At 41.4% G+C, this 24,392-nt stretch overlaps 1 protein-coding gene across 1 annotated transcript in view; it reads right to left on the bottom strand.

Moving 5' to 3' along the window:
- The window catches only part of Dgki (diacylglycerol kinase iota), a 391,316-nt gene that overhangs the window by 199,232 nt on the left and 167,692 nt on the right, over positions 1 to 24,392 (bottom strand). Inside the window, exons 7-8 of the mRNA XM_059257016.1 lie at positions 9,068 to 9,139; positions 5,540 to 5,656 (exon numbers count right to left, since the gene is read on the bottom strand). Coding sequence (XP_059112999.1) covers positions 5,540 to 5,656; positions 9,068 to 9,139 — 189 coding nt within the window. The remainder of the gene's footprint in view (positions 1 to 5,539; positions 5,657 to 9,067; positions 9,140 to 24,392) is intronic.

Here is a 24,392-nt window from a genome sequence, read left to right on the forward strand (position 1 = left end):
TCATTTTCCTTCTTTGTTTACTTTTTATGATCTGCTTTAGTAATCGTTATAAAATAACACTTGACCCCAGTAGAACTTCACAATCCAACTATCTTATCAACACTGATGCATAATATTTTAAATGCTTGGACGATACCTTATCATTATATAATAGTGCAGTGGTGAGCATTACTCTTTCTTTCTCCGTCTGAAGATCCATTAACTAAAATGTCTTCTCTCCACTAAATAGCTTTGAACATTTCTATGGAAGTAACTCCAAGTTGTTGACATATAGTAATCCTTAATTTTAGTTTCTCTTTCTAAAAAGTTTATGAACCACAATTCGTGATTACTTTGACTAACCATTTTCTCTTAATATTTTCTCTAAATACTTGGAGAAGGAACTCTTACAGGACAATAACACTTACTGGTTAAAAAACAAACATAAATCAGATTTAATTAGTGGACTCAATATCTGTTAGACTGTATCTTCACAAATGTAAGATAGTACTGACCATATAATAGATGTTTGACCAAGTGTTGAGAGCCTGAAATGCAGAATTCTTAACTTAGAAGTTGACGTTAGAATACACACTTACATTATTTGAGCAGTTAATAGTTTTCAAACTAGCTTGAAGAAATTCAAATAGCTAATCTGCAAGTATTTTCTTCTTAGCACATTCAAAACTAAACATTAGTCTAGAACACAGAAATTAATGCATCAAATTAAACAAGATCCAAATGAGCTAGTATTTATTTCACTTTTGCTGAGATAAAGAAGAGAGAGAGAGAGAGAGAGAGAGAGAGAGAGAGAGAGAGAGAGAGAGAGAGAGAGAGGCAGAAGGAAGGAAGGAAAGAAAGAAGGAAAGCAAGCAAGCAAAATGATGTGTAGCCCATGTCCACCAAGGCTGGGGAAATTTTTGAAGGACCACCATGCATCCCCAGGTTTTCTTCTTCCATCAAAGGAAAAGGTCTTCAGGCTCTTGGAGACTCTCCAGAAAAGAGATTCGTGAAACTGGGTGCTCCTGACTCTAGAGCTTTCTTCACTATTCATTGTTCACTACACTTTCCCTGCAAACAGACCTCCTGACTTCTAAATTCCTAGGCTAAAGGGACTTTTTATCATATTCCTGTCTCTTTTTCATTTTAAAGGCCAACGCCATATTTCAATAAATTTCATTCATGTAGAAGGGATAATGTGGAGCCTGGAAGAGCTGAGACCACCGCAGGAGAAGCTTCCACTGGGTGCCATCAAACGATGCTCCAAGCATTCCTCAACCAGCATTACATACTGGCCTTATTCAGACAGCTTTTAAAAATGTTCAGCCCTAGACCCTGTATTAATCTGTTTGAAGTGAAGTCAAAGCAAAGATTAAAAGCTTCCCAAGTGATACTATCATGTACGATGCTGAAAATGTGGGTTTGTAACTGGAAAGTGGCATTAAAGAGACCCCAGTGAAGTAGATCACCAGGAGAACCATGAGCCTGATGGATTCGCAAGAATCCATCATCAGCTCCCTATGATGAGATGCATGCACTTTACTGAGTCAGGCAAATGGTTAATACAACAGGCTCTTAGTTTTAGCTGAAGTGATAATACCTACCTCACAGGACAGTTGTAAAGTTTAAACAAGAAAAGGCATATGTGAAGCAGTTTGTTTTGCATCCATTCCATAATATGCATCTGTTCACATCCATTAACCTCACTACCCAGCACAAATCCTTTGTGCACAATCACACCCCAATCATGGTCAAAACAATGAATAAACATTATATAACTAACAGTATTTACTAAGCCTCTTCTGGTTTGCATAATCATGCCTAGGATATGATGGCTTGTCTCTCCACTACTTTGGTGTTTCAGCTCATTTCCTGCCTAGACCAAATAAATAAAAATACCAGTTGCTTGCAGGAACACACTAGGGGCCTTGGTTCATGACAGAGTTCAACAATTAAATTCCAAGATGTAGTTCTACTGCATCAGGTGAAGATCTTATACAGCTTTCTTAAACTTATCATAACACATACAGCATTTTGGGTGATTCTGATGGTCAAGCACATTTGGGAAATACGGTAGGCAAGCAATTCAACTTGAGTAAGAAGCAGACACACAAAACAGTTTTTCAACAGATGTAGCAAGTGCCTCTGAGCCTCCCTGAGACCCATGCACCTGGGGCTTTCTCTACAGAACAAGTACAGTGATTGACTCAGAGTATCCGGGCATGTCTGAGATTTAAGGAAGTTTATAGCATCAAGAATGATCAAAGAGCAATAGCAAGTACTCTGGAATTTCCCAGTACACCTCATTATTCAGATGGCTCCCTTCTGTTTGAGTACAAATGTCCAACATCACTTCACTTGCAAGGCAGCAGCATCTTGAGAGGAAGAGATGGCTACTAAGGCAGATTTGGAATGTACCACAGCCATGACAAGCTAAGATACCTATCTGCACTAATTTACAGCAAAGCTTGCCCTGCCGGGGTTGGCACTAGGGAATTCAACAAAGTAGCCTGCTTTGTGAGAATATAGAGGCAATGTCTAAAACTTATTGTAAAGTATTGGTGATGAAGAGTCGAGAAACCTTTCACACTTCTCCAATGTTCTAAAACAAAGCCTGCTTATTCTAGCAAGGGCAGCTAACTCAGTGGCCTGATTTCCTTACAAGATCAACACTATTCGGACTGGTTTTCATGGCCTTTTGATATCAACAGTAGTTGCCTTCTAAGCATTTTATGCCTACCCTTCTGTGAAGACATCAGAAAAGATAAAGGCCCTTTGTCTTCTTGGACCAGGTGTCAGAGCAATCTCACCTTGCCAAGAAAGTAATCCTATCAACCAAACCATTATCAGAGTTATGACTCCTTCCTGGGCAGTTAAGAAGTCCTTATGGATGAATCATTTAACTGTAAACAAAACTTTAGCTCTTATTACCCTTGAGGGATTTTTTCCAGGTTATGGGATCATAAATAATTGGTTATATTAAAAGACCTAAAAATGATATATCACTTCATTATAACAAAGGAAGTCTCTCCCACAAACACAAGACAACAGTTTGACAGGTCATAGAAGGAAAAAGGCAGAGCTTTGGTTATTCAAGGGATGCTCACCTCCTGCTCCGGACACCCCACTGGAATTAAGGTGGTTCTGACGACAGTAGATAACAAAGAAAACTTGTCCCCAAAGTTGAGGAGCAGGTCTCAAGAGCTCCAAGTCACATCAAATCATGCGTGCTAATTGATCTTCATAATTCGCCCAAGGAAATAGTTTAAGCAAGTCTGAGGGATTATGTTAGTCACTGAATAAAATCTGTTATTCCATTTCACGGTACTCCGGCAATGAAAGATCATCCAGTCACAATAAGACAAGAAAGAAAGAAAACTAGCAAGAAAAAGAAAAGCTCATTCAGGAGTAGGAAGGGTTGAATACAGCACTGTTTGCAAACAGGCCATTAGGAACAATGTAAACATCTACCAGTAGGGATGTGGACCAAATGTCTACTGAATGGGAACAGCTTAAATGATTTAGGACTATGTGTACTACTAGAAACATCTACCCAAGATTCATTTTTTTTAAACTAAATGAGTTCTGAAGAATTATCGGTAGTACAGCATCACTCATTAACCACTCTCAACCCTGTACACACTACAGTTCTGTATCTAGTCTAATGGTACATTTCTATGCCTATAAACCAGTAATGAAAACATGGGTATGTGATGGAAAAGCCAGGAGGTATCTAAAATTTTATATGTTAGTGAAAGGGGACATCTTTTATCTGAAGTTTCTTTTGTACAGGGATAATGTGTGTATATTGGTCATTATGCATTAAGCATTAAACTAAAAAACTAAGCACAATTCTCCCTTCAAAGACTATAGTGTCCCAACTCAATCCTATGGGTTTATGCTCCCTAGGGGAGACATCAACATATATAAAACATTATTCGTAGATTCTGGGAAAGGAAGGCTGGCTTACAGGGGGAACTGGATGTTGCTCGGGCCTGATGGCGGGCAGATTCTTGATTCATGCAGACTTTATTCTGAAGCAGTAGGCTTTCTTACAGAAGTGATCAAGTAAGAACAGTGTTTTAGAAGGGAAACCCAGCCAAAGTGTGTAGGAAAACAATCAGAAAAGAGAACCCTGCCAAGTGGGGATAGTGCTGTTAGCAGGGTCCTGTTACGACAGATGGAAAGATGTTGAACTCCATAACTGTAAAATCAGAGGTTGACAGTCACACTTGAGTTTGTGATCAGATTATGACTGGCAGACCCATAAATTATAGAGTGCAGCTCATTAGAGGTGAGCTGTTAATAACACGGGGACAAAAAAAATGTCAGAAAATTCCTTGGAGTCATTGAGAAGAAGCTTAAAAGAAAGAAGATAGGGGTATAGTAGAGTAGGATGGCTGTCCAACTTTGGGAATCCCTATCACCTGCCTGTCTTTCTATCATCTATCTGTCTATCCACCTCATCTCTCACTACATGTATGTGTGTGTGTCTGTGTGTGTGTGTATGTGTGTATCTACACATCTGTGTTCACATTCTAATGTTCCTCTATCATATTCTTCAAAATATAAAAGGTCAAGAAGATATTAATTAAGTCAGCATTTAATTAGCCATGTTCATGGATGCATTATATTCAGTATGATGGCTAAAGACGAATAAGATGAGATATATAGCTCCACAAATATTCTACTTCCTAGGGAAACACAAATATAGCTAAAACATTATTGTGCACTCCGGAATAAGAATTTAGCCATATAATCACCCTTAACCAAGAGTGGCCTCCCACTGTTTTAGACATTTCCTCCTGCATGCCTCAGCAGAGACCTAGTATGAGCTAACTCAACTCACAGGCCCACGACTATAATTTTGTACACTGTGTACTATTGTCCTGCCTGCTACTTGTCCTCTAGTCTACTGCCCTAAATCCCATCCACCTTTTAAACACAAGGATAATCCCTACAAGGATAATCCCTACATCCTCAGGAAAGTCCCCCAGACTAATAAAAAGATTGGCTTAAACAGGAAGGCTACTGAGAGTACAGAATGGGATTAGGTACTAAGACAGCAGATTCAATTCGCCCTAAGAAAACACTGTGGCTCTCTAAGCAGGCCTTGTATGTAATGGAGGTCATAACTCACAGTCTGCCCTTTAGATTGGCAGAAATCTTAACCAAACTATGTTCCTTGCCAACCTTGCTCTCTGTTGACTCCTCTCAGGCTTGGAAGAGAAGAGATCATATGTAAGAATCGACTGTATCCTCACTGGCACTCACTGAAACTCAGGAAACCTGCCTTCATAGAGCATCGTTACACATGGATGAGGAGGACACATCCTTGCTGTGAAACTGGGTTTTTGTGAGGATGGGAGTCTGGTTCCACGAGAGAGCCCAATGAGGTCAAGTGATGGGCTGGTGAGATGAGCCTGGTAGCTAAGCACCAGACCACAGGGACGAATGTGTAGAGGTGATAGGCGCCTGAAGACTACTGAAGGAGAAAAGCAAATCTAAACAGTTTCTTTTCCTATGCACTAGACCAGCAGCACCAGGATCCTGCAGTTACCTGAGGTTTCTTCACCTTAATGATCCAGGTGGGCGGGACAATGACAGCAGCATGGGCCCCCAGAGAGCAGGGTTCCTCGATGTGATGCAGCATGAAGCAGGTCACCTTATTGTGAAACTGAAGAGAGAAACAGGCTAATGAGCAATTCTGAGTAAGAGGTCATTCACAGCAAGAAGGGATAGCTACACACACACACACACACACACACACACACACACACACACACACTCACACTTACCCCACTTACCCACAGGCAGGCTAACAGGCACACACACAAACACACATAATTGCACATTAAGAAACACATGCATCTCATCAGCATTCAACCATCTAACCACAAGCTTAGAGACCAGATCAATGCATTCCAGTATAGACATAACAGTTGTAAATAAGAGCCCAGAAGGATGACGCCTGCTAAGACATTCTAACTGTTTAATGGACTATGTATATAAAGATGCCGAGTCTTGGAGGGCTCTACTAACCTTAACTACACACAACTGTTTCTATTATATGACATAGAGAAGAAAATGACAATTGGGAAGGCAATGGCCATCTCCTTGACTTTTTGTTTCTACAACTGTTGCTGTAAATCCTCCCAAGTAATCTTTCAAGTGTAGGGAGCCAGGAAGGAAGCAAGTGGTCACTTCCAGAAAGCTATTAACCTCAGTGGTAATGAAACACAAAGAGATCATGTCTACTGGGCTTATCTAGAGCCTTTAAAAATACGGTGGTCCTATTACACTCTGCAGGCCTGAGGAGCTTGTTCATTACAGGAAGGAAGAAAACATGAACTAGTAACAGTCACCAGAACACCCCAGTGTGAGGGGGTAACTCACCACTCTATTGTGAGGCTGGCACTGTGACCTCAGTCTAATCATATTTTCAGTCACCTTCTGACTATAAGGTGATAGTCATGTGTGGGGAAATTTTATTTCTAGTGAACATAAAAATCAGCTATGCAATAATTAAAGGATTTAAGTTCTAATCATAGTGACTTTTTATTTATACTTGAATTATACTTATTATAACCAACACACAATTCACATTTCAACCAAACTGGAGCTAAAGAGTGAAAGAAACCACTGATAATAACAATGTCGGGAGAATAGACATCAATTAGGACTGTCTGAGGAAAACTGGCAAACACAGCTACCCTAATTTTATTCTACACTATCACAAAGACTTTGTTTTCACTTCTGCATACTGTCAAGATCTCCTGTGATCCAGTAGTTCATTAACATCAATCATGGATAAAATACTGATTAAATAATTAATAATTCTCCATGCCACCCATTATTTGGGATCCACAAACAAACTGAACCTGAGGAATGTCACATCAGAAAAATACCCTTTGAACACCTCCTTTCAAATCTGATTGTTTTTTTAAGCAATTCAAATTAAACCTCAGTGCGTGCCCATTGCATATTTACAATGGTAAGGGTCTCAAACACTGTCTAAGCAACTCTTTCAACTTACACTTGAGTGATCTCTAAGCTAGAAACTAACAGGTACACTCAGGATTGCATAGCCTTTAAATGCTGCAGCCAAGACATACACACAGGAAACCCAGCTCCCTAACCCAAGGTTTTCCTCCTGTATCATAGAGAATCAGTTATTTGTTTATTTATCTGATATCAAAGTTCCTGGAAGGAATTACTTGAACTATTAAGAATATATCAATGCTATAATTTGTGTGAATATATTCTGCATATAAGATCTTGTAAAATTGATTGCCATACTTTCTGGGATACTAAAAATCTGTGAAATTGGCCAAAGCTCTGCCACAACAGTAAAGTGAAAAGTAAGTCTCTGCAGTGAATCAGTAAGATGGCAGATTAATGAGGAAACTATGGGTGTTCACTGTAAAGTAGGATCAAGGCTTCAAATTAATGGACCCTGAATAAGACACCTCACTCCAGGGGCACAGGAGCAACAGTCTATCAGAACAGGCTCTTCCCAGCTCAGGAAAGCCAGCAGCATGGGAAGCATTAGGGACTAGTTGACACCTTAATACCAGAGGGAGATCCTGTGTTTATGATGTAAAGTTTCACTATAAGTAGGATAGCCTTGTGCTTCTGAACATGTTTTTAAACAGAAGCACAAAGTTTACATGTATGATAACTGGGATAAAATGGAAATGCCAAGAAAAAAAACATGGTATGATGGTGGTACAGCAAACACTGAACCTTCCAAACCACTGGGTCTGCACCTAATAAGCAGAGGCTCTCGACAGAAGAAGGCCCTGGGGAAATTATGTTAGTGAGACTATTGGGTTGAGTCTTATAGACTTGCTATAATGCAAAGAGTTTAACCCACAAAAATGTCAACTGCAATTGTTTCAAACTGCATCTGTTCCAGCCCCTTTGCTAGTTTTGAATCTACTGTGTGTAGACCTGTGAACCCTGAATCTAGCTAACACACACAGACCTTCTTTTCAGGTCTCCTTTGAAATAAATGAGTGATATATTTTCATCTACACGGTCACTCAAAAAAAAAAAGCAGATGGGAAGCTGATATGCTAGTGCATATCATATAATCCAAGCATCCAGGTGGCTGAAGCAGAAGGATCGCAAATACAAAGATAGCACACTCTACATAGCAAGACTAGACCTTGAAAAATAAGAGTAGATAGGTTGAGAGACTTGAGGGGGTTGGTTAACAAAGTGTTTCTGTAAAGGCCTGGGTATGTTGCAAATACTCATCACTGAGATACAAACAGAGCTACAGATAACCCATAAACAGTTGGGCACAGCTGTGTTCAATGAACTATTATATAAAAATAGGTGGCAGCCATACTTGGCCCTGGATGCCATAGTTTGGTAACTGTGTTAGAGTAAAGTCCAAAAGCAGCCACAGAGGAAAGCAAATACACAAGTGCAATATCTGTTTTGGATGAGGGGTCAAGTGCTTTTAAGAGTAGAAGAGAATGAGACAAGGGATAAAGAAAAGTAGAGTAAGTGGGAAATTAGTGCGGGATCTTAATGAATGTACATGGTCAAATTAAGAAAGGGCTACATTTCAGTGGGCACATGGATGGCTACCAAAACATCGAAACCTAAAGAACAACACAAAAGGCACTCATTCTCCATGGCCCCACAACAAAGTCACTCACATCAAGACCTAGACCTAGACCTAGACTCCCAGGATGCAGAGTTCATTCAAGGCTCCCCGTGTTGGACTTTAGTATGATGAGGAACCCTTAGCAGTCTAGTGGACAGGGAAGACATGTGGGTGAACTAGGGGAAAGGAGCTCTAGCTTCTAATCCCAGGGTGAGAATCATGGAGGGTTTCCAAGCTTTTATTCTGGGCTTCAAGTTAAATAAAAGAAGTATAATTTTTCTCTCTGTTTTTCCCTACTTATATTTGATTTTGATCTATAATTTTACTCTCTTCTTCTAAGGATGCTGTACGAGAAAACCAAATATTTCTAGGGTAATCTTCCACATGTAGGCAGGAGGAACCCAAGCACTGGAATGGCCAGTTATGGTCACACGTGAGCCCACGTCACTTACTTCACCCCACACTTACCGCCTGCTTGCACCAAGAACAGCTGATGGCCACGATCTCTTTACTGTGGAAGGAGAACTTTTGCTGGAAACCCTGAGACAGTAGGACAAGAGACAGAGTTTCAAACCTCCTCATTACAGCCCATATTTGCCCTCCTGAGGTTCACTGAAGTGAATGCAGCCAGAATTGTCATCCATTGCTATAGTAACCATTACTGCAAGTGCCACAGAGCACTACCCTCTCCACCTTCTGCCATGAAATCATTTTCTATTTCTGAGCCGTCTGGAGCATGAAACAAAGGAGACAGTGGTGTCTCCCACACCACAAGCATCTCTAAGCTAGACACACTAACATAAGAGATTTTCCTTTAAAAACATCTCATATATACATGTATATGTGTGTGTACACATATAGCATATGTATACACACAAATCTATCATAAACTATATATTTTATAAACTACACTAAATATTTTTAACTAAAATAAAAATCATTGCTTCACCTAGTCACATACTATCGAGGCTCTGTTCAACTTTAGTATCTGAGAACCCAGGAAAAGAGAAATTAAATACCAAAGGCAGTACCTAGATGCCAGGGTCTGGGAGAAGTCCGAGCTTAGAGTAATAAATTCAAAGGCTTTCACCCTCCCCTCAGCATGTTCCCTCTCAAAACAAGCAGCTTTTCAGTTTCATTCTTAACCAGCAGGCAGTAACGAAGACAATGCAATGGCCAAAGAGTCTCCTCAGACTAAAAAGCAAACCGACTCCCCCATCAAGATCGGTAATCCCTGAAGGAAGTACACAGCAGTGTTCAAAGAATCTTCTCCCAGATTCAGCCACTTCCCTTTTCCTGTGTAGTTTCTCTGTCAAATCTAAAAGATTCAGTCTTGCAGCAGACTTCCTGGTCTTCTGGCTCTTACACTCATTCTGCCCCTCCTTCCCAGATGTTCCCTGAGTCTTAAGTGTAGGGGGATGTGTTGTAGATGTTTCCTTTGGGGCTGGGCACCCAACAGTGAACTGTGCTCTGCATTCTGACTAGCCATGGCTTTCTGTAGTGGTCTTCATCTGTCCTGAAAAGAAGTATCTTTGACCGAGAAGAGAGCTACACTTCACTGTGTATATAAGGATAGGTATCTAGATTGCAGTTAGGAATTACCACGGGTTAGGAAAGTGGCAGTAGTAGGCTCTCCTGAGAGATCTCTGACCTCACTCACCCCAGATAGTTGGCTAGGTTTCCAGTACCAGGCATGATTTCCCTCCTGTTCAATTGGCCTTAAGTCCAATTTAGGGAGCTATTGGCTACCACCAAGGTAGACATGCCACTGTTGTACCGTCATGGCTGTCTTGCTGTGCTGACCATTATTCTGGTTCATAGGTGTCACAGCTGAGTAGGACTATTGAATGTTCTGCTCCTTCGGCAGATTGAGTAGCACCTTATGATACTGCAAAAGCTAATCCTAAGGGAGGAGCGTTTGGAGTCAGATCCAGCTCAAGTCCTCTTTGTTTTGTGTACTTAAGTACTTGTGCACTCAGTGTCTTCAGCAATGGGGACTTACCTTCAACTTCTGGGAATCAACCGAGGGCAATACCAATAGTCTACATCATTTTAGGAGTCTTTTAGACTCCCATGACCAACAACTCTAAAGGAGGTTTCTTGTGCCTGGCACTGGGGAATATATTAGAGTCTCTATGGTTCTTGGGTGAAGTATTATCACCTTAAGTGCATAATTTCATTTAAACTATGTGTTTGTGTGTGTGTGTGTGCGCGCGCGCGCGCGCACACACGCGCGGGCGCACATACGTAGACTCATATGCATTATATGTAAATTTAGATAAATATAAAATGATTCCATAAGGCTTTTTTAAGCATCCTTAGTGTTACTGTGTTATTCCCTCTTCATTCCCTTCCCTTCTATATTGACCTCCCTTCTGTATTGACCTCCCTTCCTCTCCCCAATTAAAGCCCCTCCCACAGAGAGGATAGAAGGGAGAAGGGGAGAAATTGGAAACATGACTTCTTAATTTGGAATTGGAACAAGCCTCTCTTGGCTTTGTAGCATCTTCTCCATAACAATCAACAACAGTGATAATATTTTCACTCTCTGTCCAGGGAAGAGTTAACGGCCCTTAGAGAGACTCCTATCCTTAGGAAAGGTGCTTGCAAAATTGGCACAGGGTTGGCATCTGGTATCTCACCCTTTGGGGAGACTTTGTTCAGCTCCCAGAACAATCTGAATGGCTCCTGGCCTAATGCTGCTTATGCTGAACCTCTGCTTTCCTTCTGGGAGTCCAGGATTGTGTTCTGTATTATGTAAAAGATACTTAGGCAAACCAGCCTCAGTGAAATTCCTGGGCAACGAGTCTTAATGAGACAGATAAGTAATATTTCTGTGTGTTTCACAACTCACTACTGGAGGAACTTCGCATGGTCTGCAGGACTCCCAGTGGAAGCTGGTGGCACCTGGTTTCTTCCAGGTTTCTTCCTTGTGTTTCCTTCGTGCTGACCTTGCTCTGTGTCTTTGTGTCACAATAAACCATAGACAGGAGCTCTATGTGCTGCCTCCTGCAAGCCCTCTTGTGAAGCATTACACCCTGGGTGAACTCCAGGATCCCTGACACAGCCTCTCCAGCGATGGCTTGCTAAACCTCGCTCTGTCAACAGCAGGGGCTTTCCCCCCAGGACAATGCTGCTTCTGTGCCACACATTAACTGAAATACAGGGTCAGCTTTGACATCCATATAACCACAGCAATCACCGGCCCACCTCCAGTGATGAAGTGTCAAAACCACTTGACAGGGATATTACTGAGGGGACACAAAATCTAATGGGCTAGAAGATGAGGTGTGCAAGGCTTTTCAAAAATGATAGCAAACTACTCAATGTGTCCCAAAGAGGCCAAAATGGCTTAGCGTTGGAGACACTTGAAAAGTTCATTCAAGTCAATTTTGAGGGAGTAATAAAAGAGATAGATGGCACATGTCTTCAAAGCTAGAGCAGAAATCTGTGACACTGTCTGATCAAATGAGCAAGCGTCTAAAGAGAAAGTATGATGGAGCTAGTATAGGACAGAGCCCAGGAATTTCTCAGGCACTGGACCTCATGCTCACCCAGGCATCCAGGTGTGTCCACTGCTCATTTCACATGTGACACTGTTCATGTTATGTCTCATCTCTTTATCAACAGTCTTTTCCCCCTTACTCTTTACTGCCACAAAGTAAGCTGGAATTCTTTCAGTGTGTGCCTCCTGATCAAAGGCTTCAATGACACTTCTTTCATTGAAGAATAAGCCATCCATCCAAGCATTTGGTACTACCCACAATCCTCCCAATCAGCTTTGGATCTCTCTCTCTCTCTCTCTCTCTCTCTCTCTCTCTCTCTCTCTCTCTCTCTCGTGTGTGTGTGTGTGTGTGTGTGTGTGTGTGTGTGTACATCTGCATGTATTGTGGCACATGTATGTGTAAGTGCACATGCATCTGGAGGCCAGAGGTAAACATCTGGGTGTCTTCCTTAGTCACTCTCCACTTTATTTTCTGGAGCAGGGTCTCACTCAACCTGGCACTCACTGATTCAGCTGGTGTAGCTAGCAAGCTTGGCCTAGGCATCACTTCTCTCTGCCTCCCAAGAGCTGAAGTTATAACCAGTCAAACTCACGCAGCTTTTATGCAGATGCTGGGGGTCAAAACTCTGGTCCTCATGGTTGCATGGCAAGTGTTTTATCCTCTTAACCATCTCCCCTACTCCATATCAATGTTTTAACATTAATATTCCACCCTTACTATAAACTCATGTCTACCCAGTGAGATGGGTCTAATTATATTCTACACCATGCCTTGTTCTTTTAAATTTGAATGCCTGGGCCCACCTTCTTTGTTTATTCTCACCAAATCACCTAGAAAGCTATCACCACTCTATACACAGTGTCTACATTTCAAATCCATGGCAAAATCTACAAAGTCCTCCCAAATGACTCCAGTGTCCATATTTCTCCATTGGCTATGGGCTGTGTTGCCTGGCCTCACCCCTGCCACTATTCAGTTGTCCTAAGTTACTGGTGGTTTGATATGCTCGCCCATCTTCAATAGAAGTGTAAGGTCCTGGAGTAAATCACTTCATAGCTCTTGGGAACTTAGAATAGTGCTTTAAGTATCGCCATGTACATATTTTGTTATTAACTAAATGAGAAAGTTGCTGTTTCCATGTCTTAACTCAGCTATGAACACAGTGCTATACAAGATTTAATATCTTACCCCAAGTTATTTGATACTATACCTCCTCACAGGACCTCCACATCAGTCAGGCAGATAACCAGCCACTATAGACACTGCAAACATGCTAGGTTTCTAAATTTCACTAATAAGTGCTCAATATTGCAATGCTGTGTGAGGTATCAATAGGGTAAAATGTTGGCATGATACCAACTGTAACCTCATTGAGATGTCTGCTAAATGTTATGACCCAGGTACCAGTCCCTCAATTCATACATATCAGACAGCTGTACATCAAACAGAAGCACAGGGATGGGAAAGCTGAGAACAGTTCTTGGATCTTCTTATTGCCTAAGTGATTTTAGGCAAATCACGGACTTCTAACTTCTCTCTGAACCCAAAAATGGGAACAATTCAAAATCTCCAATTCATGATAAGTATCAAATGAGACAATATATTGAGAGGGTGTTATAATATCACATACACACATATGTGGGATGTCTATAAATATATATGAAAGAGTACTTTTATTGAAAAATCCATCAGCAGGGACCTCTTCTACCTCCTTGCCAAGAAAACCTTCTTCTTTCTAAGATAAGACTGGGTGTCACTCTGTTCACTGATTCAACTTGTGTACACTCAGTTGCCTCCTCATTGTATTGCATATTAGCCTTCCAGCTTCATGAAGAAAACAGTCTACTGGGGTGCTAAAGCCAGACTGATACCCAAAACAAATAAGGTCAGTCACAACTAGGGCGCTGAGCACAATGGTTATATAGAACTGTTGCGGGTCCCTGGGAATTGAGCTTCGAGATAAGCAGCTTGGTGCTTTATTCTGGATTCTATTCCAGCTGAGTCACAGAGACCATGGCTTCAGAGTTATCCAATACAAGGACATAAACAGAGCTTCTTCAGAGCTTTTATGGACCAAGTTCCCATAGACTACCTACTATGGGGAGAGTTTGGTCAGTCTCTTAAGTGTAATAAAAAAGGGCCAGATCCTAATCACTCCAGCTTAATTCTGGCCCAGATCTGCTATTATGGTACTGACAGATGCCCTGACTGAATTTTAAATGGCTCTGTGGTTTTTCAGGGCTATTTTGCTAGGCCCTATGAAAGAGGAAAGTAAGGACAAGAAGCCAGATGCTTTGGATCTAGCTGACTTCAGACTAAAAATACCAACCAAGTGACTCTGCTGGCTCTTTGGAGATTTTTCTTTTCCAATCTAATTGAGCCTTTGGAATAAAGTTGAAATAAGAATTACTCTGAGTGGCTTCAAAGTCTGTTGCCTCTTTCTTCTACCATGTAAGAAATGGCACTCAGCGTTATAGCCTTGGCTGAAACCAGAGAAGGGGGCTCTACATGAAATGGGCTGAAATTATTTTATTGATTTTATTTTAACTGAGGTCTGAGGTGGGAGAATCTCTTGGCTAGAGGCCAGTCCTTGTTTGATTTGATCCAACCCAAGAGTAGATATTCTACATGTCTCCAAAACTTTAAACGGCAACAACAAAGTAAGTCTCTCCAATGTCCCCCAACATGCCCAAGGCTCATAAAGTGATAAAAAGTCCAAACCCAAGGGAATTATAAAATAAGACTTAACTGATTTGTCCCCCATTAATATTTGTCTTTGAAAAGAGAACTTCAAGTAGTTTTATTCAAATATTTCCTAAGTCTTGAAATATATATAAAGATATACTCATATATTTTATGCTTACATATCTGAAATACATATTATAAATGAGGTACAAAGATCACAAAGAATGGAGGCAGAAACCATACAGGACACCGGGAACTCTTCTAACTGTATCTTGCAGCATATAAACACCAAGAGACTTGGGACTCACTGATGGAAAAAGAAATTTTCCATTTCAAACAAGACTTTGAGTGAGTTCTTTCAACAGAACCTCTTCTAACCAGCTGACTCTGGTCAGTGACCTAGACCTTCAAGTGAATGAGGTGCAGATTCACAACAACCTAACTGAAAAAAACAAAAACAAAAACAAAAACAAAACAAAAACTTTTTTGACCAGGAAAGCACTGCATTTGTTTTAACCCATTATCCACTGCCATTTAGAATAATCTCATCCAAAGTAGAGGCTTCGATCCTTGCTTAGCAAAGCCACCAGGAACCAGCTGCTTCCCTAATATTTACAAATTACTGACATTTTCCTCCTCAACAAACTCTTCAGTCCTGTTCTCCACCGACATTTGTACTCTTGCCTGGCACTGTGACCCCTTGGAAATGAGGCCAGTGTGATAATTGTGTTTTCCTTGGGTGGCACAGGGTAAAAAAATATTAGCAATGGTTTCCTTTTTGTAAGACTAAAGTTCATTTATTCCTGGAGAGTTCAATTTGTCTGAACTGTCTTCATTTCTTACACTGATGTCTGTCTTGAGCAAAACTTGCTGGCTGCAAATATTTAAGATTTTAAAAGTAGAAATGTGTGCATTCATCTGAACTAGATCAGAAGGAGCAGTGCGTGCCCTTGCAAATTGAATCAGAGTGAGTGGTGTCTCCCTAACTCCTGGGATTACTTCAAAATAGTTCATTTAAGGTTACATTATAAGAAGCATCTTTAAAAGTTCCAAACTCTTCTCTATTGGGTTTAATAAAAGATGCTGCATATTTTAGGTTGATCTTATTGTCCATAAGACACTCTCATTCTGGGGCTGTGCTGAGTTACACCTGCAGATGGATATTTACCCTTCCTCAGTAGCATCTGAAGTTGTTCCTTTCCAATATCACTTGCAATTAGCATATACTAATCAGAGCTGGTCAATGATCTTCTCTGATAATTTCTGGGTTTTTTTTCATTCATTTGCCTGAAGATCCCTGCTACAAGCTAAAGATCATAAATTGATCCTCCTGGTGGAGAAGGAAGTAAAAAAAAAACTTAGGGAGCAGAATTCTCAGTACAACTTAACACCCCGCCCACAGATATGGCCATCCGTATAGAGAAAAACTTGATTCCAGGATTCACTGACCATGCCCCCTGACATTTCAGAAGGGCACAGCTCAGCCCAGGACCTTGAAACTCAGGCAGAAACCTGTAAGAATGGCTACCAGCTTGTATTTAAATGTCTGTATGGATGTATCTATCTAGTTACGATGCTTGTATTTAATCTTTTATGGCCATCCTAATTTGAGGATGAAAAGTGTGTGTCTGTAAATGTGTTGCCATATACGTACATGTGTGTGTGTGTGTGTAGAACTTGTGTGTATGGTGTATGTATGTGTTCACATGTGTGTGAGTGTAGTAAGCTGTGCCCTCCTCTATTGCTCTCTGCCTTATTTCCTTGAGTCAGGATTTCCCACGGAAACAGAAGGACACTATTTCACTGGTGTTCTTCTGTTGTATTCCCACCCCTTGCTATGATGGCTTACCAGAAAGCTCCAGATAGCATAGCGCTTCTGTCTACCCTCTAGTGAGGGAGTAACTGGTGCATGAGTCAACATTCAGCTCTTTACACCGGTGCTGGGGATCTGCCCTTACATCCTCATGCTTGTGTGGCAAGTTCTCTCACCCACTAGCCTCTCCCTAGCCCATAACGAAAACATTGTCTACAGAGAGTGAGCATTCTGCTCAATAAAGACCAAGCTGTATAAGACTTTGAATGCTGGGCTTAATCTTTATCCTAGAATTCCCATGAGGTTTCTTTTCTTTTTTTTTTTTCTTTTGTTGTTTTTGGTTTTTCAAGGTAGGGTTTCTTTATGTAGCTCTATTTCTGAAACTCACTCTGTAGACTAGGTTGGTCTTGAACTCACAGAGATCCGCCTGTCTCTGCCTCCTGAGCACTGGGATTAAAGAAACCTCCTGGGGGCCACCAGCACCTGGCCCCCAGGAGGTTTCTTAAGCATTTTCCTATCAATGCAACTGGCTACAATTATTATAATCCTCCTCCAAGGAAACTTATTTCTACCTGATTGACCCATAATTGATACCTTTACCGGTAAAAATATCATTTTATCTTGATAATATTTTTTTAAGCAATTGGGTTCCAAGAAAGAAAGAGATTGGCTAAAATAGTTTAAATTTTAAGCTGTAGAGCAGGATTGATGTTAACACAGTTATCAACAAAAAAATCAGGACAGCTTGAACAGAATCATGTAACTGATAATCATGCCATCTGTATGGCTGTGTGAGAAATAACTGGTTGTACTCAACCCCTAACTACCAACTTGAAGAAAATACACTTCCACTAGTGGGACTAACTACAATTTATTTTTGTGTGAACTTGAGTGCTTTATATATATATATATAATTCAAGTCAATTTTGACACTAATTTGAGAAAGAGACTTAAAATTCTCTGAAATTAGTGAGACCCTGTCTCTCCTGGATTAACAAGTTGTGTTGAGGGTAGTGAGGGTGAGTAGGAGATGCCTTTGGGAGAAATAGTCCAGCATCTAGACATAGTTTTGACTTTGTTTGGGGGTTGCACTGCATATAATCTTCTAGGAGGCATCTAAAGGTATCTTAGAAGCTGCAACTCAAAAGGCCTGGCTCCACATCTCACTGATGCCTATGAGCAGGAGTAGGAGAGTGAGAGAACCTGAGTCTGGAGAATACAGGATAAAGAGGGGCAGGACTCAAAGGTGTATAGAGCTTCTCTGTGTGGGAACATTCTTCTATAACATAATGCATTAGTTATGAATGAAACAATGTATAACCCTAGTTATACTATACATATTAGAAATGATTTTTGAACCAATAATAGATGAATTATCAGGAAACACAGAAGATAATTCTAACACTAATGCCAGAATGAGAACCTGAACAAAAATGTGATCCATGCTATGTGCAGTAGAGATGGCTGAGTTGTAGTGATAGAGGCAGAGGCAATTGAAATTTCATAGAAACTGGCATGTTAGAGAGCCACATTGGGTACAGAAGGAAAGCCCAGTTGACTAGGATCTCTAAGAGGTCCACAGGACACAGCATTAACCAAAGCTATAATATTTATGTTGCTGGGAAAGTCACCATTGTGTCAAGAGACTCACAGACAGAACTCCTTTGAAGCTTAGTCCTGATGGGAAGAAATGCCTCACAGAGTGAGCAGTCTGATAGGAATCAGAATTACAGAATTACAAAGCCATAGGGATGACGTGACAGTACTCAGCCATCAAAGTACAATGATAGACTTCTGTGGACTAATGCTTCAAAGGAGTATGGCCTAGAGAGAAAACATTACTAGTTAATATGCCCAACATGCACAGAAGCTACAAGACTTCTGATACAAATCTCAGTCAATAGAATCAAAAGAAAGCATGGATAAAGAATCACAAAAGTAGGGAGGGGGCAAATAGTCCAATAAAGAGTCACAATATTCTGCTCTGTTCCCTGTCAAATGTCAAAGATGGAACCCATGGACTGAAGGAGTAGGTAGAATCCCTGGGCCACGGCAAGGTCGGTGGTAACATTTCACTGTTTCTAACTAAGAGGACTTGTGACCTTAATGTAGGTAGTTGAAAACTGAGGAGAGAGAAGTATTCAAACAATCTGAAGAAAATTGGATAAGTGTTCAAGTTAATGCATCTATCCTTATAGGTAGGCAACACCATTGTTCTCTCATGTAGATAGCAAGGGTATAAGAGGCCCAGGGTTTGTTTGTTTATTTGTTTTGTTATTGTTGTTGTTTTAGAGGTCACAGATTCTGGGTTCAATCTCCAGCAAAGAGAGCGAGTGAAAGGAAGGTAGGAAAGGAAGAAAATAAAGAGAAGGATGGGGGGCAAGGGTAGTAGGAGGAAAAGGAAAAGAGAAGAGGGAGGTGAATGGGAGGGGGAAGAAGATGGAAAAGGAAGTCCACCCTGGACCAAGGCTAATTTGTCCACTGGTTCTGCCTGTTCTTATATATTATTATATAATAAGAAAAGACACATCTGATAACTGGCAGACCCCAGTGCTGTTTCCTGGGTCTCTTGTGAAAGGACTGCCATAGCAATAATACCCAAGGGAACCTCATGACACCCTCCCAGCCATACATAAATCAAAAGTAATAGATTCTCCAAGCACTGGTGTTAAGATGACTTCCAATGGTTGACCTGAGTTATGACAACAGCATTGTTTTTCACATTTACTTATTTTCTTCTGTGGGTGTATGTATGTTTGTGTGAGACGTGTGTGTGTGTGTGTGTGTGTGTGTGTGTGTGTGTGTAGGCAGAGGTACACACCCCTACACATTCCCACTTCATCCACCAGTTCCAGCACTACAAAAACAAGATGCTACTGAAGGAAAATGCTGAACCATCGAGAAATGAACCAGCATGCTACAATTACAGCTACCAAGTTCAGGATCTTTCAGCATTTAGGATATTACATATGGCTCTTGATTTGTCAGATCAATTCTTTTCCAGACTCAAAAACTATTTGCATTCATGTGCATGGTTAGCAGTATGTTTTTCTAGGCTTGGAACTCCCTTGGGTGTTATCCAGGTGCAGTGACAAGTGCCTGAACCAAAGAACACTGCCCATCACTTCTTCTGTAATATCAGTGGCATCTTGTTTAAAATGGCTGAAGAGGAAATGCCAGGCACACTGCAGGATTTAGAAAGGGAGAGAAGGTGGTCAAGCCCTCCAAACAATCACAAGAGCTCGTGTGAGTGAAGCCAAGGGGCTCAAGGACCCAAGGCATGCAGAAATATTCTCTCCAACACAAAGAGCAAATGACTGCATTTCAGCATTTTTGTTCCTTCTCTACTGCCATGACTCGCTTAGTGGATGGTATGAAATGCTTCTCGTTTACCATGGGATTCAAACCAGGAAAGAACTTTCCCACAAGCCCTCTCTGCAATAAGGGTAGCCCTGCCACTCCAGATACTTAGAGGGATAGGAGAGGAGAGCTGATCCTTATGACACAAGAAAAACTACAACACAGATTCTAGGATTCCAAAACCAGTGCATGTCCTCTGCAGGCAATGACTGAACACCTTGCAAAAGCAGCTAGTGTTGTGTCGTTGTGCAGAACTACCTGACCAGAAGTCACCAAGCTGTCATGAGCTGGGTTCTGTCATAAGGACTGTATGGGCTCTGACATGAGCAGGACCAAGGATTCACTAGGGCATGTCTCAGAAGCCCCGTATCATCTCCTGTTACAGCAGCATGTCATTCACTACATTCACATGGATAAATACATAGAAGACTGTGCTGTCCATCTGGAAGGGCAGGAAGCATCTAAGATTGGGATGTGTGTAACTTAGTGTGTAAGTGCAGGACAAAAGTGGATTATAGCTGCCCAAGGTCTGCTCAGAGTCCTTCGGAGACACGGGTAAGAAGAACTCTTCACCATGGGCATAAATTCAGGCAGAACAATTGGCTGTGCTCATCATCTAAAAAGATGGTGGCCTGACATTAATATACATTAGGACTTACAGTGATATTGAATGGCTTGGCTAGTTGGTCAGGTGCCTAGAAAAAAGAAAGAAGTCTGGAGAAGAGTATTGTGGATAGACATATGAGAGTAAAAACCATGAAGATCATTGTCTTGGATGTAAATGCCCATCAGAGAGAACTCACCTTGTAAGAACTAAAAACGCTGCTATAACTGTTAATGCCACAGCCCGCTATTACTGGCACCATTTGGTTCTAAGTGGATCACCTGCTGTAGCAGTGAGAGATGCTGTTTAGGTCCAAAAGTGTGGGCTTCCTCTCATCAAAAATGAGCTAGCTACTGTCACTGCTGAATGTCACTTACCAGCGAAAGACACCAAATCTGATTACCCACCATGGCATCAACTCTCAAACTGAAAAACCAGTTACTTAGTAGAAAAATGCTGCTGCTGAAGCCCCTCGTAGAAAGGGCATCAACTCACCTGGATTGGAAACAACACACCTACGGCATCTGGCATGCCTGTGCCAGGCCAGCACAACACTGTACCAGTCCAGAGAAAACACTTCAGAAGTGAGAATGTGACCAGGAGATACACTGGTCCTGTCATGTCACATCCAACCCAGAAGCCCCTCAGTTGAAACTAAATGTAACAGAGGTTGAGAAGGATATCCCAAAGCACCAGGCTCACAAAGTCCACGACCACTTCCCAGAGCAGCGCTGCCCTGCATACACCTTTTCCCACTGTCCTACTTTGGGAATTTGTCATTCTCACACTAATAACTGTGGGTTCTAAGAATCTGAGGTCCATCGTGAGACATAACTGCAAGGTTTCAAACCCTGAACTATTGCTGCCTCTATTCACTCAGGATTTGTGTGTCAAGAGACCAGCAGGCACAGAAAGGTGTCACTGCTGAGAGTAATTGAACTGCATTATTGGGAGGAAGGTAGTTGCTATAACAATGGAGATTTGAAGACTACACCTAGTACCTGGGGAATCCTTTGTAACTTTGAACATTTTTCATCATAAATAGAAAATTACAGAAGGCAGGACCTGGCTGGGATCAGACCACCCAAGGGAAGGGACACTGTTCCCAGACACACACCAGGCAGGCCATCTACACCAGAAGGGCTAGTTAAGAGTGAGGTAAATTTCAGTGGCTTCTTATCAGCACTGGACTAGTTCATATCAGAATGGAGTGCTGTTTTACTATAAATGCCTCTAGCCAGCAGAAACTGATACATAATTAGGAATTGCTAAGACCTACACCTAGACTTTTACCAAAATAATTGACCAATATTTCCTGGCCAACATCCTAGCCCTCTTGGACATTCATTTAGACTTATCCAACTTGTTTAAACAAATTCAGGTACATGTTTGAAGTAGTTTTTCCCTAAGTTCCATTTACAAGAAGAACCTGGACTCCTGCTTCCCAATTAGCTACTCAGTGTACAGTTCTCTACCAGCATAGGAAAATTAAGCAATAGCTTTATTGCTGTAGAGACTGGTTTAAAAATACATGGGGGAAGTTCCCTTCAACAAGTTAATTTATCTCATGTATGATTTCTTACCATATTTAATCACACCTTTTTCTTTTTCAGTACTGGGAGGGAACCAAGTCTTCAAGCATGCTAAGAAAGCCACCTTTCATTGAGTGCCAGCATACAGTTTATTTTTTTAAGTTGTATACCTTTTTATTTTATGGGTAAGAGTGTTCGCCTGCCTGCCTGCATGTACACCATGTTTGTGTCTGGTGCCCACAGGGGTAGAAGACGCTGGATCTCTGGGAAGTTGAGTTACAGGTGGTTGTGAGCTGCCATGCAGGTGCTGGGAACTGAACCTGTGTTCTCTGAAAGAGCAAGGGCTGTTATCCACTGAACTACATCTCCAGCCCCACATTGCTCTATTTTTAACTGAAGGGGACTTTTCATGGCATCACTGTCTGAAGTGCCTGATGCTCTACACCAAGGCAGGGTAGGAAGTATGTTCCTCAGAAATTAGATCAAGAAAAGTGACTTGATGTTCTAGGGACCCTTTCCTCCTACTGGGTTGCCTCACCCAGCCTTAATAGAAGAGGAGGTGCCTAGTCTTACTGAAACTTGATATGCTATGGCTGGCTGATAGACTTGGGAGGCCTGCCCTCTTCTAAAGAGAAAGGAGGAGTGGATAGGGAGAGAGGTTTAAGGGAGGGACTAGGAGGAGGGGAGGAAGGGAGGGAGGGGGAATGTGATTGGACTGAGGAAAAAATTTAATTAATTAACTAATAAAAAATATTCTAAAACATCCACAACATAAAATTAAACCAAAGTTTTAAAAAAAAAGGAAAGAAAAGTGACTTGGAAAGGTGGCGAGCATCCAAGACCGTAAGCATGTCTTCCACAGGTGGCTCCTTCCAAAAGCAGAGCCGTGGTGAATGGTGACTAAAAAGCTGCTGTGGTGGCCAGGGGAGCCAGCGGACTGTCCCAGGATGTCCCGGGGATGTGCACAGTGCAGCTGGTAACAGTCAGCTTGGTGGTATCAGAACTTCTCTTCATTCTCCAGGTAATCTTGTTCATTTGCTGGCTGCTCCTATGCTCCAGCCCCTTTTCCTCTCAGCTAACGTATTCCTACCTTCTTTCCTCTCCCTGAAAATCAGGGATTTGACATGTTTGGGATATTTAATCACTCCCTTCTCCTTTCTCTTAAATATCCTCTCCTTTCCTTTCCCTCCAATTCTTATTTCCATTTCTGCCACTCTGTGGACTTCTAGGTGTGTGGTTACTTTTCCCAGTGCTTTAACTAACTGCCTGACAATCAAGGTAAGGAGGGGAGGGTTTACTGGGGCTCACAGTTCCCTTCTATCATGGCAGAGAAGGCATGAGGGCAGGAGCGAGCCTGGGGCAGCTGGGAAGCAGAGAGGGGGAGGGGAGAGCAGGGGAGGAGAGAGAGGGAGAGGGAGAGGGAGGGGGAGAGAAAGAGAGAGAGAGATAGAAAGAGAGAGAGAGAGAGGGATGGAGGGAGGGAGGGAGGAAGGGAGGGAGGAAGGACAGGTGCTGGTGCTCAGCTCACTTTCCCCTTTTTATCCACCCCAGGACTGGAGCCTATGGAATAGTGCTGCAAGCATCCAGGGTGGAGCTTTCTTTTTGGAAACACCTCACAGTCACACTCACAGTTGTGTTTCCACAGTGATTCTTAATCTTGTCAAGCTCACAATCAAGGTTAACCACCACAGAGGTCTGGTAAGAACAACAGTGTTTGTAAATATGTTATGTATCTTATATGCAGACACGTATGTAGATGCATATATACATATATATATATATATGGATTTTTAAGATTCTCAAGACTGCATATTTTATCAACTTAAAGAGCAAAAAAGTTATCTATTTCTTCTTCTTCTGATACATATTAAATTGTTTTTATTGTTATTTGGATATAGTTTGCAATCAATTTTTCATGTACATAGGGGAAATAATTCTTATCAATTAATATTTGAGTCTCATATTCATATATCTTGGACACCCAGAAGGCTTTACAGGCATTTTCTCATAATATTTTTGTGCCTTTGAATGAGAGGGAAATGAAAATACTTCAAAAGTTTCTCAATGAACTTTTTTTTGTTTGCTTCCTAATTACTGTATTTGAAGTGGTCATTTTATGGAAATCTTTTTACTTGAGAAGTATCACATTGCATTTTGATAAGACTCAGAAGGGCAGTGCACACAGAGAATATGCTGAGATCAGGATCATGAAAGGTTAGAAATCAAAATTGAAGATTTATTACCAGGCTTATGCCTAGCGTCAGATTCTGGGGAACAAAGACAGAGAAAAAGA

The sequence above is a fragment of the Peromyscus eremicus genome, chromosome 3 (assembly GCF_949786415.1).
Source record: "Peromyscus eremicus chromosome 3, PerEre_H2_v1, whole genome shotgun sequence".
In the NCBI taxonomy this organism is placed as follows: domain Eukaryota; kingdom Metazoa; phylum Chordata; class Mammalia; order Rodentia; family Cricetidae; genus Peromyscus; species Peromyscus eremicus.